Below are 20,733 nucleotides of genomic sequence, written 5' to 3'. Positions count from 1 at the left end.
TAGGTCCATACCATTTCTGTCCTTTATCAAGCCCATCTTCACATGAAGTGTTCCTTTGGTATCTCTGATTTTCTTGAAGAGATCTCTAATCTTTCCCATTCTGTTGTTTTCCTCTATTTCTTTGCATTGATCGCTGAGGAAGGCTTTCTTATCTCGTCTTGCTATTCTTTGGAACTCTGCATTCAGATGCTTATATCTTTCCTTTTCTCCTTTGCTTTTCGCTTCTCTTCTTTTCACAGCTATTTGTAAGCCCTCCTCAGACAGCCATTTTGCTTTTTTGCATTTCTTTTCCATGGGGATGGTCTTGATCCCTGTCTCCTGTACAATGTCACGAACCTCATTCCATAGTTCATCAGGCACTCTGTCTATCAGATCTAGTCCCTTCAATCTATTTCTCACTTCCACTGTATAATCATAAGGGATTTGATTTAGGTCATACCTGATTGGTCTGGTGGTTTTCCCCACTTTTCTTCAATTTAAGTCTGAATTTGGCAATAAGGAGTTTATGATCTGATCCACAGTCAGCTCCTGGTCTTGTTTTTGTTGACTGAATGGAGCTTCTCCATCTTTGGCTGCAAAGAATATGATCAATCTGATTTCGGTGTTGACCATCTGGTGATGTCCATGTGTAGAGTCTTCTCTTGTATTGTTGGAAGAGGGTGTTTGCTATGACCAGTGCATTTTCATGGCAAAACTCTTATTAGTCTTTGCTCTGCTTCATTCCATATTCCAAGGCCAAATTTGCCTGTTGCTCCAGGTGTTTCTTGACTTCTACTTTTGCATTCCAGTCCCCTATAATGAAAAGGACATCTGTTTTGGGTGTTAGTTCTAAAAGGTCTTATACTTCTTCATAGAACCGTTCAACTTCAGCTTCTTCATCATTACTGGTTGAGGCATAGACTTGGATTACTGTGATATTGAATGGTTTGCCTTGGAAACGAACAGATATCATTCTGTCGTTTTTGAGATTGCATCCAAGTACTGCATTTCAGACTCTCTTGTTGACCATAATGGCTACTCCACTTCTTATAAGGGATTCCTGCCCACAGTAGTAGATATAATGGTCATCTGAGTTAAATTCACCCATTCCAGTCCATTTTAGTTCGCTGATTCCTAGAATGTCGATGTTCACTCTTGCCATCTCCTGTTTGACCACTTTGAATTTGCCTTGATTCATGGACCTGACATTGCAGTTTCCTATGCAATATTGCTCTTGACAGCATCGGACCTTGCTTCTATCACCAGTTACATGCACAACTGGGTATTGTTTTTGCTTTGGGTCTATCCCTTCATTCTTTCTGGAGTTATTTTTCCACTGATCTCCAGTAGCATATTGGGCACCTACTGACCTGGGGAGTTCCTCTTTCAGTACCCTATCATTTTGCCTTTTCATACTGTTCATGGGGTTCTCAAGGCAAGAATACTGAAGTGGTTTGCCATTCCCTTCTCCCATGGACCACATTCTGTCAGACCTCTCCACCATGTCCTGCCCATCTTGGGTGGCCCCACGGGCATGGCCTAGGTTCATTGAGTTAGACGAGGCTGTGGTCCTAGTGTGATTAGATTGACTAGTTTTCTGTGATTATGGTTTCAGTGTATCTGCCCTCTGATACCCTTTTGCAACACCTACCTTCTTTCTTGAGTTTCTCTTACTTTGGACATGGGGTATCTCTTCACAGCTGCTCCAGTAAAGCGCAGCTGCTGTTCCTTACCTTGGATGAGGGGTATCTTGTCACCGCCGCCCCTCCTAACCTTGACGTGGAATAGCTCCTCTAGACCCTCCTGGGCCCTGGCAGCCACTGCTCCTTGGACTCCTCCTGGCCACCGCCCCTGCCCTCGGGCGTGGGGTAGCTCTCTGGGCTGCTCCAGCGCTGTCACAGCCTGGTACTCTCTGCTGCCGCCCCTGACCTTGGACGTGGAGTAGCTCCTCTGAGCTGCCACCCCTGACCTCGGACATGGAGTAGCTCCTCTTGGCCATTCCTGTGTCATCGCAGCCTGGCACTCTCGGCCGCTGCCCCTGACATCGGACGTGGGGTAACTCCTCTTGGCCGCTGCCCCTCGGACATGGGGATATATTACATAGTACATTTTAATTTTCCAAGCATGTTCACAACCTTTCCTAATGTGTTCCTCACAATATTCTTATGAGTTTCACAGAGCCATACCCTCCAGTTGCCCACATTGGATGTCAAAGTGTTACATATTTTTTGTATTGTCACACTGTCTCTCCCTCCATTCTCACTATTTTAATTCACTTCGTGGTCATCTTAGTTTTCTAATTGATCTTCCTGTTTTGGCCTATTCCCTTATCAGTCCATTCTCCAGGCTGTTTCACAGGATTATCTTCCCAAAGTAGGGTTAATGATGTTACCTTCCGTGTATTTTCATCTTTTGCAGATTGAAATTCAAATTCCCTAGCATGGCCACTTTCTTCTCCATCCATGCTGTATTTTCATAGGTTCTCTGCCCACTGCCCAGGAGAGCTTAGTAGTCCTCAAAGTTGCCACATGCTTTTCTCCCTCCCTGTGTTCACTCCTGCCGTCTCCTCTGCCTGGAACCCCCTGCCTCCACTCATACTGCCCCAGCTTGTAAAATTCTTATGCCTTCATTGGCACAATCTTTGGAAAGCTTTCTTCTGTCAACTCTCCAGGCAGAGTATCCTTTCTCCTGTTTGTCCATAACCCCTGAACCCATGTGGGGCAGCATCTATTGGGCAGCAGTTCTGTCCTGCACAGATGGCAAATTCCTGTTGAATGCAAGCTGCACTGTTGAGTCCCTTATTTCACTTCATTTCCTTGGAGCAGCGCAGAGCTCCAGGGACATGGCAGACACAGGAGTTGGTTAGTAGAGCACGAGTGATCTTGGAACCTTCAGAAAGGCTTTGGCTGCCATATTTTGTTTTGGATGGAATAGCCAATTAATTCCTGTTTTTTACTATTAATGACTTCACACTCAGTGGACAGTATTTTCTGGAATGTCAGCTTAAATCTCTCACAGTTTAAATTTCAGTCACTTTAAGAATCTCAAGAAGGGTGTGTGTGTGTGTGTGTCTTGCAAAGATGTGGTGTTGATCTTTTCTTTTATCTTACAGTACTCTTCCTGACCCCTAAACTATGACCAGGAAACTGGCTTCTTAGTAGCAGGGCTGGATTTGAAACTCCTATTGGCCTAAGCTGTCTTAACACTGGGCAGTCACACCTTTTTCCTGTTAACAAGCATAGCTAAATATCCAGACATACAACTTGAGAAGCCCTTAGGACCATGGGTGTGCTTGTGTATTTCCTGTTTTTGTGTGCTCTTCCTCAGCCCTGGTATGCATATATATATATATATACACACACACACACATATATATGTGTGTATATATATATATATATGAGTAATGGGATGCACTTGGCTTTTGCCTTCTATTGGAGAGTTGTTTTATTTATTGGTCATGTGCTCAGTGGTGCTGATGACCTGTTAGGGAAAATCAGGATGGGTAGGAAAGTGGCTGATAATAGAATGTGAAATGTAAACTTTTGCAGGGGTTCTCAGTAAAGCGCATCAAATCCAAGTTTAACAGATAACTTGCATTTGTGATACAGATGAAATATTTTTGGACAGTGGTAATGCATATCTCATTTCCATTCTGAAGTTGGTAGTAAAAGCACCTCTGGAATAAGCGAGAGCAAGAGAATGGACACAAGTTTAGATGACATTTTTTTGTCAGACCATTGGTAGCAGTTGATGGACCAAGTGTACTTTTTTATTTCTACTTTCCTCCCCCCCCCCCTTTTTTTTTAAGTAAGTAGAGTGCAGTTCAGTTTGCAGCACTTGGACCTTGTGAAAGACAACCAACCAAACAGATAATAAACCAAATAGAAAAAGGGCTCACCCAAGGCACACACTGTCCAACTCTGAGTAGTGTCAGATTCCTGGGGCAGCAGTCCCTCCCCCACCTATTCAAAATCCTCTGGACACCCCTTCATTGTTTCTGTTGAAACCAAGAGTCAGCAAATAGCTTTTGTGTTAGGCTTTAAAAATCAAAGTTGTTTAATCATATTAAACTGCCAGGACTGTGTCTTCTTGACACGAGACCCCTGAAATGCCTATTACAATGCCATGGACTCAGCAAACATTTAGCTCTATGTGAAATCAAACACACTATAAACATGGATTATAAGAACAAGTCATTTTCTAAACTAATGCTTTACCTGGTTCTTTGGTGATCTTTTAGCTGATTTCACATAAGTTAATGTCTGATATCCATCAGGACATTTGCTTTATAGAAAGAAATGATAGATTGTTAGGAGGAAATGTAGTAGGTTTTGGTAATATTGAAAAAAAGAACTGGATATGTGTTTAGGAAATTTGGGAAAGCCTTTTGTTTGTTAAATTTATAAGTAAAGTACTTAGGATGTCTCATTGTCACCAATCTGGAAAACCTGCCTCAAGCCAAATTTTGTGCTTCATAAGTGTTAATTTAATGTTTTTGAAAGCAGGTTATAAGCTTTTTCAGCTGTGGAGCTAAATGTTCATCATAAAGATGATATCAAATGTATAGTTTCATCTTTGTGTATATTTTTACAAAATTAGATATATGATCTAAAAGTTTTTTAGAAATCTTATAATGCTGGTTATATACACACACACACTATTTTTTTAAAGCCAGGAATCACTCGTTTTCTTCTAAAGTAGACAATCAAAATAAGCAGTTTGAAGAGATGGATTTAAGACAGCAAAATTGTTGTATCTTCAGCTGTGTAAAGAAGTACTGTACTGTGGACCAGAAAACGTGTATTAGCGATGGTTCGGTTAGTGACTGCAAAAGCAAAATAAATACCATAGTGTAAAATACAGTTCTACATGACAGCACGTTTGGCTGGTACCAAACATCAGAATTTAGGGAGCAGTTGGCACTAAGATGTGTTCTGCTTCTTTTCCTGAAAATACATTAATAATCAAATCTTGGAGTTCCTTTGTTTCTCGTTGATTGCTGGTTAGCAAGAGGTTTGGTCAGGTTTTCTGGTTGACGTTTGTTTCTGTGGTAAGTAAGGGAGGAGTGTTTGTCATAAACCTGTCCCCCAAAAGGTGCCTCATTTCTCCTCTTCAAAACTTCCACTGTCTATACAGTTTTTGCAGAAGAGAGGTGCAATATTGCTTATTTTGGATGTAGAATGTTGATCAGAACATCACTTTTTATTGTAAAATTGTAATGACCTGTGATAATAAACTTACTTGCCCAGGCATATTTTCTCCCTTCTGTTAATCTTTAAAAAGTCTCTATGTTCAGAAAAAAAGGTAACTGTTAAAGACCTCAAATTGCAAAAGCAGTGCCACTTCTTCTGAGAGCTTTGGGGCAATCCTCTGATGTGTAATTGCTTTTACATCAGTCACAAGAGAGAGACAAGAATGCGCTTTCCTTGAACTTAACAGTTTGGGCAATTTTCTATAATCCAGTAAATACAAATTGTAGCTTGATTATTCATCTACGTCTGTCAAGCAAATTTTAATGGATGAATGAATGAGTCAAATCTATGCATGGAAATATACAAATGTGCAAAATATGGGTCTAATTACCAGGCTGCTGAATTTATACAAGGTCAGGTAAACAAGGCACCAGTGTAATGATTATTAATTGTTAATAATGCCTTTGGGAAAACATTCACATTTTCCTTTGAATACCTAACAGTTTGCCTTTCTAGTCATTTTAAACTCTGAAAATTTTAGCTGGTCTAAAAACACAAAAACATTTTTGCCCTATTTTTATCCTTTCCTTATAATTGCCTTCTAATTCTTTTAGAATAATAAGTAAAATATAACACGTTTTTCCGGACCCTGTTGAAAATCACAATTTAATATGATGGCGAAAGAATTAAGTTGGGGTGGGGGGGTGGTAACACTTCCACAGCAGAATGAAATAGCTGCTATGTTTTGTCTTCATTGAAGGGATGAACATGCCCCGCCATCCTCCACCCTCTTTTCAAACATAATCGACATTCTAAAACACAAAACCAAGGTGGTAATAAAGGAAAGGAAATCAAAGCAGGCTTTTTTCCCCTCTATTTACCATAGTAAGTCAACATTTGACTCTGTCTTGATATTCTATAAAATGAATGTTGGAAAAAGAATAATATCAATGAGTAGTTTCCCATTGAAATGCCCAGGGGCCGAAATAATTGAGGGAGTACTTGCCGAGGTTTTTCTTAGTTCAGTAACTCTTGATCACTGTGCAGTTTTGTAGCACTGCTATCATTAAGGGCTCTCCATGTCCTGAAGGACACCCCCCTCTCCCAGCTTTAATCCAAAAGTCATAAATTGTAGAACTAACATGTCGTCTGCAGGTCACCCAGGCGAAAACACTGCATCTTGAGAAATCTATCTTTCTGCCACTATGCTTTGAATTTTTTTTTGAATATTTTGCATTAATGGTACTGCTGCAGTCTCTTGCTGGGCTGTCTTTTCATCCTCACAGGCTCTACATTCACAAGTTTTCCCCATGGCTAATCTGAATGTTCTTCCCTCTGTTCTAGGCCTTTCTGCCCTCTTGACACCTGTGTTGAACATCAGATGAATACAACCACCTCCCTTTGTGCTTTTTTTTTTTTTAAGTACTTGTAAATATCATTCATATCTCCCTTAAATTTCTTCAAGATCTGTAATTGATGACTCAATCTCATTTCTTCAGCATTTTCAGCTGTCATTTTTGTTTTGCAAGACCGCTGTTGTTTAATCACGGGTACCCTTTGTTGGTTAGATCATACTGTCTAGTAGCCAAAGGGATTTGGACTGATTTTTGACCTTAACTCTATAGGTAGCATCCTATCCTCTTTTATAGTCTCCTCTAGAATATAACAGGCACAATTTATACACACTCACGGATGCTGGGGTGGCTTAATTAAATCTCTATAGAATCACAATCAAACTCTGTATTCTGGCATTTGAGACATTTTATTATCCAACCTCCTTCTCCACAGACCCTCCTATCCAGTGACACCCTTAAATCCTCATTCCTCCAGACAGGCCTTGTTTTCTCACAACTGCCTGAATTGTTCTTGCCCACTTGCCATCTCTATCTGTTTAAATTCTTCTCAACCTTCATGACCCAAACCCATCTCAGTTCCAGGAAGCATTCTGTCAGATTACAACTGTGGAAGGTTTTTTCTCCTCTTGAGTTCCTAAAGAACTTGGAGTATATAACTTTTCGACTGTAATTTCTTTTATACAGTCTATTGTATTTACATTGTTTCACTTGGCAAATAATTTTGTTTCCTATAAGCTTTTAGACTTATATAGAGTGGGAGAAAGAAGACTAGTATTTTGAGGTGGTGGTTTTTGGGGGTTTTTTTGGCCACACTGCGGCAGGGTCTTAGTTCCCTGTCCAGGGATCCAGCCTGAGCCCAGGGCAGTGAAAGCATGAAGTCTAATCACTGAACTGCCAGGGAATTCCCAAGACTATTATTTTTTGAGCTCTCTAACACTTGGTAAGCATTTTTTTTTTTTTACCTAGGTGGTATCATTTAATTCTGCTAGCAAACCTGTGAAGGTAAATGATTTTTTTTTCTATTTTTACACATAAGGAAGCTGAATTGTGTAATCAGACATTTGGCCAGTGTTATGAGGATAAGGAAATGGCAACCCACTCCAGTGTTCTTGCCTGGAGAATCCCAGGGACCGGGAAGCCTGGTGGGCTGCTGTCTATGAGGTCGCACAGAGTCAGACACGACTGAAGCGACTTAGCAGTAGCAGTAGCAGTATGAGGATAATACACTGTAGAGCTGGGATTTAAACTTGAACCTCTGATTCAAAGTCCACATAGTCTTTGCAAAAAAACCTTTTTCGAGTGAAGAGTGACAATTTGCATCCTGCTCTCTCAAGTTACTAGAAAATTCAAAAAACAAAATAGGTGTTCAGTAAAAGATTGAATTTTTCACTATGGAGGTCTTATTGCTTCAGCTTCTAGTGGTCATGTGAATTGGCAGTAAAATAGCCAAAGCCTTAGCAAGGGCCCTCTTTACCCTGAGAAATGGCTGATACCTGAAAGGTTTGGCAGTTGTACTCCCATGTAAGACTATTTAGTTGAGACAGATTCTTTTTCTGTTTGTCTGTTTTTAAGCTTTTCTCTTGTTGATCCCAACATTCATTGGTATTGTTAAATGTCATGCTTCTTATTTACTATTTGCATTTCATTTTAAGAAAGTAAATCTCATTGTAGTAGCATGAATAATTTATGCTTCTGTCAAGGAATTATTAAAACACGAGAGGTTGAAAAATATGCACATTCTAAAGGTTGTATAAAAACTGAGGACTGTTTTGCCTCACTCTTGAGTGTTTATTCCAGTAGTAAACCTGGGTGCTTACTAAAAAGCCATGGTCTTATTGGCTTTAATTTAGGACTCTGTGCAAAGTTGTAATTATAGTTATAGGTAAGGAATATTTGGCATTTTATCTTTCATAATAGAAAATAGGTCTTCATAACTTTGGGGGAGCTGGTTATATTTTTATATTAAGCAGGGAATTTCTCAGAGGTACATTTATTTTTGAAGAATTAGTAGTTATAAAAATTAAGAAGATTGTCCAACTGCAGAATAAAAAATTTTGATTTGATGGACACAGAAAATGTGACTGACCTTTGAGGTGACTAAAATATGATCTGTTTCAAGTATCTGAGGTTTCTTATCAACTTCTGTGCATATTGATAAATTCAGTTTATTTTGCAAACAGTTACTAATGCCATAATGCATTTTCCCATATCTTCCATCTGAATTTTTTACTATTATTGATTGAGGATTCAACTGAGAAATGTGTTTAGAACCCTGCTTTCTGTGGTAATCACAGAAGTCAGTGGGAAGACAAGAAAATTGTATTGAAAGAAATTGTGCGTGTGTGTGTTTTGTGTTTCAGCATAGATTATCTCTGCCAAAATAATAGCTGTCATTTTGTTCTTGTTATATTAGTGGCCTGTAGCTTACCAACTACTCCTTTTGCCTTAGTTTTGCTCCTGACCACTGGCTATTGCCCTCAGCAAGAGGACCTTTTTAATTGAATGTCCAAATTTGAGTGATTTTTGTCCTAATACCATCATACTTTTGATCTTTTTCAAATTTAAGCATCCTAAGTTGCGACCTCTCACCTCAACACAAGAGTCTTTTTACATTCAGGGACTTTGAAACTTCACTTCTGTTTAGAATTTCATATCATGCCCATCATGGGGGGAAGAGATGGAAAATGTATACGCTGAGCCTATAGGACTTCCTGCAGTGCTTATTAATCCTTTATGGATCATTTGAAATGTTTCTAGTTTATTTAAGCTTTGCTGCTTGTATCAGATTGTTCCTATGAAAAAAGAAAAAGTGATCATGCTTTGAATTTTTAAAAATGATCTCACTTTCAAGCAAAAGCACTTTTATGCTCCATTAAAGTTGAATTTGCCAAACTCTTACATCGCATTAACACAAGCTTTACTGGATAGATAAACGTGTTGTTCAAAGACTGACTTGAACTTTACCAAACTACATATTAAGATTTTTATCTTTATACTTCTTATTTCTTAAATTATTTTAAAAGAGACTAGTAAAATAGACTAGATTTGCCCAAATGCACTGCTTTAATGACAAAATTTTTCCATTTGATTTAAAATAGTAATATAAATTATAAGCTAATTGTTTGAATATGAAGCTAAAATAAATAAAATATTTTGAGCTCTTAAATTGTATACTTGTTTTACATATTGTTAATATTTCAATAAACTGTTTTTGTTTCTGGAAGTTTGTGTAAGTAATTTAATTATTTTCACATTGTTAATTTTTATTCAAGTCTGTCATACTAATTTTGTTTTGTTTTTTAAATTTTAGTAAGTTTGCTAATAAAATGATTCATTTTCCACCTTTCCAATTAATGGATTTTTTTAAATATGCATAGGACATCTTCTAGTTTTCTATGAATTATAGTGTTGCACTCTTTTTATTTATTTCATGAAGTTTTTAGCTTGGAAATAATCTTCAAATGGGTATCCTTTTGACCTCAAATTACTTAGAAATTCTAGTCTCATTAATACCATGGCTTCCTGGCTACCAAAACCTATTATAAGAACTTGGTCTTTTCTTTGTGTTTCCTTGGCCTTGAGGTTTTAATTTAGTGTATTTGTTCTTCAGAGAAAGAACGTAAGCTAGTTTTCTACTTGAAATGACTTTCTGTATTTTTTAAATACATGAAACCTTTGCAAAGTATGAGATTTTATTTTAGCCAAAAAAATACATGCATTAGTTCTTTTTTAAAAAGAACTAATTTACATTAACAAGTATAGTGACCTTGAAAAAATATATTTTAATGGCAATAAATGGTAATAAAATTTAATATCAAGCTAAATCTTTTTCAGCTCTGATAGAATCCACTTTTTTAGCTGTTGAGTCACTGGGGTTCTTAATAAGAAGGAAAATGCATTTTCAGTAAATTACTTTTTTAAGGCAAAAAACAAACTGTAGACACAGAGGGAAAGGAGAACCTTTTATATGCCTTGTGGAAGAAAATACTCAAACTGTTAGATGAAATATTTAGCAAGTTATTTTAATGTTATAGCTCACCAATTCTGAGAGATCGATGGTACCTTGTTAGTAGGAAACTGTATTAACTTTGACTTCTAATGTAAAAATCTGCACTGAATTCATTTTCCCTAATTCACTTTATTCCTGTCTCCTGGTGTTCCATGACCTTTCAGAAATGTGTAGTTCATATTTTGTGCTCTACAAAAGCTGCCCCTTAGGTTGTATTGAATAACACAGAGTTGAATTATAGACATAATGGCAGTTCTCTGTGGCATTTCCAGTTTAAGCTTACTTACAGTCTGTTAAATTCATAAGTGAAGTGTTTTTTAATGTTGTCCATGTTAGGGAAAAGGTTAAATAATGCTCGGTTTCTCTTCGTGAGCAAATGGGGAGAGTCATTTTTGTTGTTTAGCGGAAGACTGTGTTCTCATATTTTCATTCCTCAGTCAGCATAGATGATGCTCCGGATTGTTTTGAAGCTTTCAGACAGAGGTTACATATTTCTCTTATATTTCATAAGCTGCTCATTGTACAATGGAACTGAAAATCGTCTGGGGATAAACAATTTAAGACATGGCATTACTTCACACAGTTGTATACTTTGAGAAACCTTTAAAGGAGGTGAGAATCACAGTGACTTGGAATTCTCTGAAAACTGATTTATCTTTCATCAACCAAGAAAGCTTACCTTTTGGTTATCTATTTGGATTTAATTAGTGTAATCGTGGCTGAGTTCTCTGTTATCAAAGAGACATAGAGAAGATGCACTGTTTTCCACTTCCCAAATAAAATGGCTCCTTGAGTAATCCATCATAAGGCAATGACTTCTCAGCATTCTGATGAAATATTTTAAATATGCCTTCAAGAATAAAAGCTTACAATACTGTGCTGTGTATTGTCAGGAAAGAAGACCTGAATGCATGTACATGGGAATTGCACTTGTTCACAAGTCCAGTTTTCAGGCAGTTTTAAGACATTGGTCCCACATGATGCTTACAAAGTCATCCCCAAGGAAGAAGCAGGGCAGATGTTACTTTCGGTATCTAAGCAAGCAGAGCACACCCAACGGCTCCCCAGGTGAAAGGGGCCTGTAGTGAGGTAAGGGGGGGAGTTTTGAGTTGGCTTCTGCTGTTTTGCCACAGAACCTCCTGCAAAGGAATGGCTTGTGGATTCTCACCAGCATTCTAGCCTGAGGGAAGCTAGAGTGTTCAGCTATCCAAATTGATATCATATAGTTTAATTGCATCAGTTTAAAACTGAAAGAACATTTCTTCAGCTCCTGCAGCGTGTGACATGTTACTTCAGGCCACAGGGATTCAGAGCTGAATGATAAGATCCCAGCCCTTGGGGCCTGAGGGACTGGTCTGCCCTTCTATATCCTTTTCTTCTTCCTCTTCCCTTCTTTCCTCCATCCTCAAAATACCCTTAATTTTTTATGTTCGTACATTTGGGCCTCCAGCGCTGTTAGAGCCATGATCACTCTCGTGCACTCCAGGTCTCCCAGATGAAAATATCCATGTCCCCAGAAATACAATTGAAATATTTTACATACAGGTCCAGCATGTGGTTTGTCCTTAATAAGTATTTGTTTTCATTATTTGATATTAAATTTAATTCGTACAAATGTGTGAAAAGTTCAACTCTCTTGAGGCAGGGGTGGTGTTTTCTCTTTAAAAGTTCACTTCAAATACTATTTGGTCATGATATTTCTGGTGTAGGCAGCCAGGATGGAAGCTGGGTTGGATAAAGGCCAAATCCTTTCTGCTTAGGGAATCAGTTTGCCAGACACATGAATAGCTGTATCCCAACTCCAGGTACCTGTACCCACATCCTTCTGTAATCTTTGATTCTCTTGTGATGCAGTAAATGTAGCAGTGGAGTGGAGAGTCTTCATCCTTTCAAATTGGCATGGAAAATACCTCAGGTATTTGACTACTTTGACACTGGAGGCTTTAGCATGTTTGGTAACTGTGTGCCAGGTTTGTGTCTAGTTAGTGAAGTATCTCAGGCCTTCTGTCCTCCACAAAATTTTTAAAAACCCAATTTGTTGCAAAAGGCTTTCCTTAATGACACTTCGGAGTCCCACATGTGGAAATGTCAGTCTCTCTGCTGGCTTCTAATATACAGGCCCTTCTGAGCATGTTCCCAGGGAAGGAGAGTTGATTAGGTAGAGACTTCTCTGGATTTAGTTAATTAATGGCCTACTCCAGCCCCATTTCCTGCTTTCCTGGAGAAACACTCAGTGACTGTACTTACACAGCAAAGTCAGATTTGTTAGTTCTTTTATGTGAAACATCAGATGAATAGCTGAAAGGAATCTTTTCCCAACAGCATCTCCTAAACTCCAGAATGGAATCAGAAGTAGGGCAATGGACAGGCCTGCCTATGATCATCTCAGCATCTTGTGGGAAACACGTCAGGCTTGCTGCAGATGGGTGAGACATCAGAATAGATTCAGGGCTAGTTAGAAGATTCAGCACGCAGTCAGGAGAGCTAGGGAGCTGAATCTAAAGAAGACTGCTTTGAACCTGTTTGCATTAACACATGAAAACATCTGCTAAGGTGGACGATATTTTCTTCAGAAATTCTGTCCTTGTGCTTTTTGCAGTTAGGCCCTGGGAATATATCTCTTCAAATCCTTAGTAATCAAAATATTCAAAAGTGCATAGAGTATTTTGTGTTTTGAGAGGGGTAGCATAATGGGCAGATGTCAGGATTAGCAGCTGATTTTTTATATACATAAAATCGTATTATAATACAGTATATTATATATGTATAGAATATAATATATGTATATTATACATGTATAATATATAATACATACTTATATGTATATGTAATGTATACATGTATTTTATACATATATAATACATATAAATACTATTTTTATATATATATCCCTTTCTTTCATCATGCTAGCATTCTGCCTCAGCCTGGCTCCTGTGTTTTACAAGCTAATAGAATATGCCATTTACCCTCCTGATTTATTAAACCTTATTTGTATAAATACATGCCCACTTATCATAGTCACACCACTGAGGACTTACTAAAACACAGATTGTTAGATTCCACCCCTATAATGTCTGATTCTAGGTCTAGGATGGGGCCTGATTCCCAAGTGATGCTGATGTTGCTGGTCCAAGCACTGCTTTGAGAACGACTACTCTAGATATTCATTGAGTTTTAGTATTCAGCCAAGAGCAGTTGTATGCAAACAATAACAACGTGAAATCATAACTTAATAGTAGTAGAATGATGAGATTTAGTTAAGACGAAATACTTTCTGTGACAGAAATATGTGTGTATCTTCCTGACCTCAGTCATGGATACGTCATGAAGACTCCTGGGGAACCTCATGTTTGTTTTTTAAAATTATGTCACAGAATTAGAGGAGTCTTTTGCCAGAATAGACCATAAAAGCATCTAGCCTAATACAATATCCTTCTTTATGAAAGAAGAGACTGAGACCCCCAAAGATGAGATCTCTCTAAGTTCACTTTTTTTTTCTTCAGAGGCAGAGACAGAAGTGATTGGTTAAGTAAAGACTGTGTTAGGGAAGAGAGCTTTTAAGAGGACTAATTTTCCAAATATAAAAGGAACCATTTTAGTATTTTGTCAACATTTAAAATGTTTAAGTTCACCCCAAGTGTTGATTTTAGGCCTTCTGAGCCAAAGGTCTATAGTGATTTTAATAACAGTTTTTTCCAGTAGCAGAGATCCTTTGATGGCTTAGTTTTTGGGTCTACTGCCTAGGTTCTTGGGAAATCTGATACTAGAGGCAGCCTAATGAAAATGTTGACAAATACCAAGTTTTCAAAGTATTAACTACTGTAATTAGAAAGGAAATTAAACAGTATATAAGAATTAGAAGATGAAGAGGTAGGTTATCATTGTCTACAGATCCATGCAAACACTGAAAACCTAATGAAATCAACGAAAAAACTAATATAGCTTAAAAGAATTTAGGGAATTCAGCTGTGTGGCATGGCCAAAAAAATTTAATAAAGTCACTAGTTACAAAATTAATATTAAAAATCAATAGTTTTGATCTAAACCAACAACACTCAGAAAATATGATGGCAGGACTAAATGCCATTTCTAGTAATCACTAAGAAGATTAAATACCTAGAAATAAACTTAACAAGAAATGTGCTGGAGATATATATATATGAAGTAAACTCTAAAATACTAATGAAGGTTGTAAATGGAAAAGTATATCCTATTCTTGACTAGAACTCTTCAGCAGTTTAGGATCATTCTCTCTTAAGTTTATCCATAAATTTAAAGCATCCTTTATTTTAAAAAGAAATCATAAGTTCCCACAAAGAAGATGACCTGCTGGTTATTAAAAATTTGAGGAGTTTAGGGTAATTAAGATCTTTTGGTACTCTCCTGATTTTGATGGAGCCAATGTAGAAAGTCCAGAGATCTAAAATTGCATTTACGATTACATAAAGAGATGGTTTTTTCCCCAGTCATCTGGGGAAAAAAATACAGTTGTATTTCTCCCTTGCTCCCTATACTAAAACAAATTCCAGATGGGTCAAAACTTAAACCTAAAAAAGTAAACTGTAAAAGTAATAGATATTTTTAAAATAATCTTGGAGTGGGAAGAACTTTTGAAACAGCACAAAAATCAGATTCTGAAAAAGAAAAATATCGATGAATTTGACTACAAATTAAAAAATAAAAATTTCTGCAAGGCAAAAATTACACATACAAACATACCCCCATAAAGTTAAAAGAGAAATGATGAAGAAGGAAAAATATTTGCTGGCCATGTAGCAAACAAAAGGCAAATTTCCTTCACTCTGGCAAATCAAAGAGAACAGGACCAACAACCTAGTAGAAAAATGAATTGGTAAGGGACACGAACAAGCAACTCAGAAGAAATAAAAGTGGTTTATAAACGTAGGTAGAGATATTCAAGCTCACTTTTAAGTTCAGACATTCAAAGGAATACTGTTTTCCACCTATCAGAATGACAGGGATCCAAAAATTAGATAAATAGGTAGCATAGGCAAGGCGGGGGGAGGAATATTCACATATATTGATCAGAGTGGAAGCTGGTACACCCTGTTTGGACCACAGTTAGATGACATCTTGTCAAAATTTTAAATGAATATACCTTTTGACTCAACAATTCCAGTTTGGGTATCTCTCTACAGAGGTACAGGACTTGTGGATATTATTAAAGGTACTGTACAAAGATATTTCTTGCAACATCATTGGTAATAATAATAAGCTGAAAACAGCCTAATTGTTGGTCAAATGAGGATTGACTGATTGAATTATTACAATCATACAAAAGAATTCTGTGCCACCATTAAAAAGAACATTGATGTTTGTAGAATTTCCTCAAGTGGAAACAAGCAAGATTTAGAACATTGTATATGATACTTTCTTTGTATTTTTAAAAACAAGGGAAGAGATAGTTGCAGTATACATTTTACTTAACCCATTATATTTGACTTATTTCAATTTGTAATGAATATTTAAAATACCAGTTGGATACTTTATATTGCCTTTTTTGGGACTGTCTCTGAAATTTACCATATATTTTATGCTTGGAGCGCAGTTCAGTTTAGACTAGCCACATTTCAAGTGCTCAGGAACCATATAGGACTCCTGGCTCATGCACTAAGCAGAGTAGGTACAGAGAGCAAAGAGCACTTGGCTAGAGGTTCAGAAACCCAGGTGGCCCTGCAGCTTATTGCTCTGACAGTGTGCAAGGAGTTTACTTTTGCCTGGGCCTCTTTTTTTTTTAGATAGAATGTGAAGGATTAGACTAGAGTTTTTTAGAACTCTAGTTCCTTGCAACTTTAAAATTTAAGGTTCAAATATAGTATTTCATATTACTTGTCAACATCAGAAATGGAATTGCACTTGGTTTCAGATACACGATTTTCACCAGCACTCCTAAAATTGTGTATTCCTAAGTGAATCACAGTTCATATTGTAGGAATTATATTGTTAGTGCTTAGAGTAAGGTTCTTTGTTTATTGGTTTAAGGGAAGAATTTACTAAAGCTACATACATGTTGTAAACCAAGTAGGAATTGGTCAATTCTTTAGGCTTTGTTAATATTTCTAATGGCACATGGAAAACCAGGAAAGAGTAAAAGAGAGAATCACATCAGTAGTATTTAAAGAAAGAGTAAATGTTGAAGGAGAAAGAGTTGAGAGGGAGGGGTTTTTAGTACCCCTGTTTATAAAGTTTATTCTTCAGAAGATAATAATGAGTAGTTCGCTTTGTACAAGAGAGAATGAGAATCACTCAGACAGTGGATCTCAATTGTAGCCACACATTGGAATCACTTGGGGGAGCTTTTTAAAATCCTGATGCCCATTCTGTACCACTGGTGGTTCTTGCAGTGTGGTCCTGAGACCAGCAGCAGCCGTAGTATCTCCTGCGAACCTGTTAGAGATGCACGTTCTCAGGCCCCACCCCAAGACCTACTGAGTCAGAAACTCTGGGGTGGCGCCCAGCAATCTGTGTTGTAGCATTCCCCTGGTGAGTCCACTGTGCAGCCAGAGTTGAGAAGGAGCAAGAAGGATTCAGGGTGGGGAGAACAGCTGGGTTTCATTTTGAATGCTAGTTTTCATCCTGTACCTGGAAAATCCCATGGACAGAGGAGCCTGGTAGGCTACAGTCCATGGGGTCACAAAGAGTCGGACACGACTGAGCGACTTCACTTTCACTTTCTTTCACTTTTCATCCTGTGTCAGCCATGAGGATAGAGTTGGAGATGGAATGCAGTCCGCTGGCTTGGTGTTTGCCATTCCTGATTTGGGGGTTTGGTAATTTATTGGCAGTGTAGACGGTTAGACGTTGCATTTCACAAATGGAAGTCAAGAAGCATCCAATCCAGTTGAGGGGAAAAAACATGGGAACCACAAAAGCCACAGAAACTACAAAAGGTTGGGACAGAAGGGAACAAGCATGTTAATTAAAATGTTGTAAATGAAGAAATCCCAGGTAGATTATAAATTATTTCATTTATGTATGTTTCTTAAAAAAGGTTCAAGTGCCATGATGATTTTAGGTCCCCTTTATCATCTGTTGTCAAGTCTATTTGATCAAAAAGCATTGAAGGCTTGTTGAACCCTTTATCATTTGGCATTAAAGGATCCATTTCCTCTTTAACATTTGAGCTTTAGGTAGGAATGCACTTAATATAGGTATGGTAAATTCGGAATGAACTAAGCCAAAAATAAAATATATTTTCCAAGTATAAAGAGGTTGTCACTGACTGAGAAGGAGTTAACATGTCACATTCTTTTGATTTCTACTTCTCGGGAGAAATCACAGTATCTGTAATTTTGGAGGCATATTCTGAAGAACGTTATATTGTGATCTCTCTAAGCTGAATCTTAGAAATCTGTCTGGGAGTTTTCAGCCCTGACAAAATAAGAATGGACCCATTTTAGTATCAGGTTGGTTTGATTTTTTAAAAGTTAAGAGGATTGTATATGCAGATCATTAGAGGGACTGTTTTTCCTCTGCCTTGTTCTCAGCAGATGGAAGAAAGCAGGCTGGGCTGTGTTGAGAGTACATCTGGTGCTTCTTATCTTTTGCGATCTTGGCTGTATAACTTCTGTAAACCCTTTTTGTGTATTTTTATTTTCTCATCCCCAAACATTACATTTTATGGGGAAAGTCAATTTTGATAATATTCAAAAAGCTAGGTGTTACAGCAGAATTTGTGCCTCTTAGAAAAAACTACTCCTTACTATATATAAAGTAAAACCTGCCTTTCATACCTGAGTAAAACAATTCTGATATAACTTTCCTAATCCTCACATTTATTACAGAAAAGATGACAGTGCTGTTTTCTAGACCATGTTAATGAAAAATATTATATTCATTTTTGTATGAATTTCCCAGTAGTGAGTTTCTATTTTTAGATTGTTTTGTGAATTGGGCTTTCTGAGTTTAAAGTGGTTTTCAACACATGGGTGTTATTGTCAAACATCTTCCCCAAATACCAAACACATGCATTTCAATAGCTTTTTTGGACAGAAGCACAGTTAATAATTCTTGTATAGAAAAAAATATATGGTTTTTAAAAAATTATTATTTTCTCAAATTACGTTCTAGTATTTAAATTCTGAAACTTCATTTCACTGTGTAGACTTACCTTGTATTGCCAAGAGGAAAGAAGTAGCTTTTCTGCAAAGCTAAATAGTTTTTACTTTATTGTCGGCTATGAAACAGCTGCTGATACCAGAAAAATGCCATCTCATCATTGGGCCTGGGGTGTCCAAAAGAGGCAGGAAAAAACTGACTGTAGTTCCCTGTCTGCCCTGGCACTCTGTCCTCGTTTCTCTCCGTTTTCTTTGCCATGAAGAGCAGGAGAACAATATTCTGCAATTAAGGATTCCATTAAGTTGAAGAAAAGAGCAAATGGGGGATGTTTGTTCTCCAAGCTGAAAAAATTTGTCTGGGTTGGGGGGGGATACTGGTAGTGGTATAGAGAGAGGTGGGTGGAGAGACGAAGTCAGGGCTGTTTGTTGAATATACTGTTAAGGACTGTTACCATCCTAATTAATCAAGTTAGAAATTACAGCTGTAGTCGGTTTCCCCCCAATTCTTGTTATCAATTTTCTTCTCTTTTGAGACAAAGCAAATATAAATTTTGTGTTCATTTGTCATTCGTTCTTTGACTTCAGCATCTCTGAAAATAACAATGTAGCACAAAAGCCCAGTATTTACCTAGTTGTAATGTGGGTTGCCATGGTGTTTTGCAAATTATTGCAATTATGTTCACCATGCGAGTCGCCCTTGGTAACTGGCGAAAAAACTGATAATCCTGTTTTGAACAAAAGGTCAAATTGCTGAATAGAAAGTCTTGATTAACTAAAAGATGTACAAAGTGGAATTATTTCCTACCATTCAGAAATAGTTCTTGATCGGGTTTGGGGGAGGGGGTGAGTAAGTACATCTGATTACTGAAGTACAAAGCATTGAAAGGATGTTGTCTTGAGCCTTTCATGTAGTCTTAATGGTGGCTTTTTTGTCAAATTTACCCATTTGCGGCATTGAAAGAGGCAGCTGCATTTAAGCTGGAGAGACGGTGCTTTTTCAAGAGTTCAGTGCATGGAAAGTTCTCAGCAGTATCTGCAGTTTACTAGTAGCCCCTGGTCTATTAAAACTGATGTGCCGCATTTGAGCCCATTGCTCTCAGTACTTGTGAACCCCTCTGGCTGATGATCTAATAAAGTGCTCTTACTGGACAATCTCTGATCAGCTACTTAAAAAGGAGCTTGGGGGAGGGGGCAGCAGAGAGAAGCCTCACAGGCAGTGAGACCTAGTGTATAGGCCAGAAGAGAGCCTCCAGGGACTAAACTGAGAGGTCTGTCACGATGGTAATCTGTGCTTAGGTATTTGCCATAGTGGTGTGGGTTTTGTGCCCTGAATCCCTCTACGCTGTGATCACAATTTTTTTTTCTCTCAAAAGAAATCTTCATTTTATTACAAGATGAATAAGAAAAGATTAGACATGTCAGTTTGAAATTTGGAAATCCACTTTTGTGGGTTTGCTTCTTCAGTGATGGGCAGTAATAAAATACATGATCCTATGTTTATGTAAAAGCAAAAGTTTCCCAGGTTACAGCCAAAGGTCAGATGGATTTCATCTCTTCTGAATCCGGCAGAGCATCTGGGGGAGAATTTGAAGGAGGGGGGGGCTGTTTAATGGCCACCTGAAAAATCAATTCTTAAAACTTTTGAGAGTGTGTGAAAGTGGCATGAAAGCAAAGCAAACCTTAACAAGTTTGTGGGTTTACATTCTACATCACCTAGCAACCCCCTGGCTCAGCCAGATCTCTTGTCTACCCTTAGTTCTGTTTACAGACTATTCAAACGGTCCTTCGAAACCATGAAAGATATTCAGTTTCATTAGTGCCATTCTCAAGGAGAATATAATTAAAGTTAAATGAACAAATATTGCCGGGTGATGGTTTGAAGTTCACTCTGATTTTAAGGTGCCCTTTGAGGCAATTGCGTATAGTTCAGTTTTAACATGTTTTGCAGTACCCAGGAGTACCTCATTAACTTATACCAGTAAATACTAGCTTGCAAACAAACAAACAATAAAATTTGCTTTTAGCTAGACTTGAGCAAAGAAAAGAAACTCTGCTAGTGATAAATTTCTAGGCATGCCTTCCTGATTGAATTTTTTAATCAGTTCCTACCCTGGACATCT

The 20,733-nt window shown here is 37.7% G+C and overlaps 1 protein-coding gene across 13 annotated transcripts in view; it reads left to right on the top strand.

Annotated features, from left to right (window-relative positions):
* The window catches only part of POLA1 (DNA polymerase alpha 1, catalytic subunit), a 391,031-nt gene that overhangs the window by 163,144 nt on the left and 207,154 nt on the right, over positions 1 to 20,733 (top strand). For 9 of the 13 annotated variants that reach the window (XM_055564229.1, XM_055564223.1, XM_055564226.1 and 6 more), the window contains exon 35: positions 7,493 to 7,528. The exons of 3 other annotated variants lie outside the window; for them this stretch is intronic. In XM_055564229.1, coding sequence (XP_055420204.1) covers positions 7,493 to 7,528 — 36 coding nt within the window. Of the gene's footprint in view, positions 1 to 6,515; positions 7,381 to 7,492; positions 7,529 to 20,733 lie in introns of those variants that run through there. One more of the 13 variants, XM_055564235.1, reaches the window with a different exon arrangement.

The sequence above is a fragment of the Bubalus kerabau genome, chromosome X (genome assembly GCF_029407905.1).
Source record: "Bubalus kerabau isolate K-KA32 ecotype Philippines breed swamp buffalo chromosome X, PCC_UOA_SB_1v2, whole genome shotgun sequence".
Lineage (NCBI taxonomy): Eukaryota > Metazoa > Chordata > Mammalia > Artiodactyla > Bovidae > Bubalus > Bubalus kerabau.
The sequence above is the reverse complement of the archived record's forward strand: the minus strand, read 5'-3'. Positions and strand labels throughout refer to the sequence as shown.